This window comes from Penaeus monodon, chromosome 22, assembly GCF_015228065.2.
Source record: "Penaeus monodon isolate SGIC_2016 chromosome 22, NSTDA_Pmon_1, whole genome shotgun sequence".
Taxonomy (NCBI): Eukaryota; Metazoa; Arthropoda; class Malacostraca; order Decapoda; family Penaeidae; genus Penaeus; species Penaeus monodon.
In genome coordinates this window covers 27,772,497-27,772,840 of record NC_051407.1, presented here as the reverse complement: position 1 = coordinate 27,772,840, position 344 = coordinate 27,772,497, and the positions used below count along the sequence as shown (strand labels likewise).

Genomic DNA, 344 nt, shown 5'->3' with positions numbered 1-344 from the left:
AGGTTCAAATTTCTGCCATTTTTGGTTGTAAAGTAACATTTAATATTTAGGTACATCCTTGGCTGATATCTGCTGTCATATCAACAAAATAGGCAACAAAGGAATGTTGATTACCTCTTGTTTTGCTTTACAAATCAGTCATACATATTAGTCAGAATATGTAGTTCCTATCCTGTCACAAAATCTTTCTGCATTGCCCCATTCGTGCTGAAGAGGAAAAAGAGCACATTGAATCAAAATGCAGTATGGCAGGGCTGCCCATTGTCATTATTTTAGTTATGGTAACTATTTGATTAATTTTTCTAATGTTGATATCTATGGCCAAGTTTTCAAATTATGTTGTA

The 344-nt window shown here is 33.4% G+C and overlaps 1 protein-coding gene across 1 annotated transcript in view; it reads left to right on the top strand.

Moving 5' to 3' along the window:
* Positions 1 to 245: 245 nt before the first annotated feature.
* The window catches only part of LOC119587399 (protein FAM200B-like), a 5,915-nt gene continuing 5,816 nt past the window's right edge, over positions 246 to 344 (top strand). The window contains exon 1 of the mRNA XM_037936138.1: positions 246 to 281. Coding sequence (XP_037792066.1) covers positions 246 to 281 — 36 coding nt within the window. The remainder of the gene's footprint in view (positions 282 to 344) is intronic.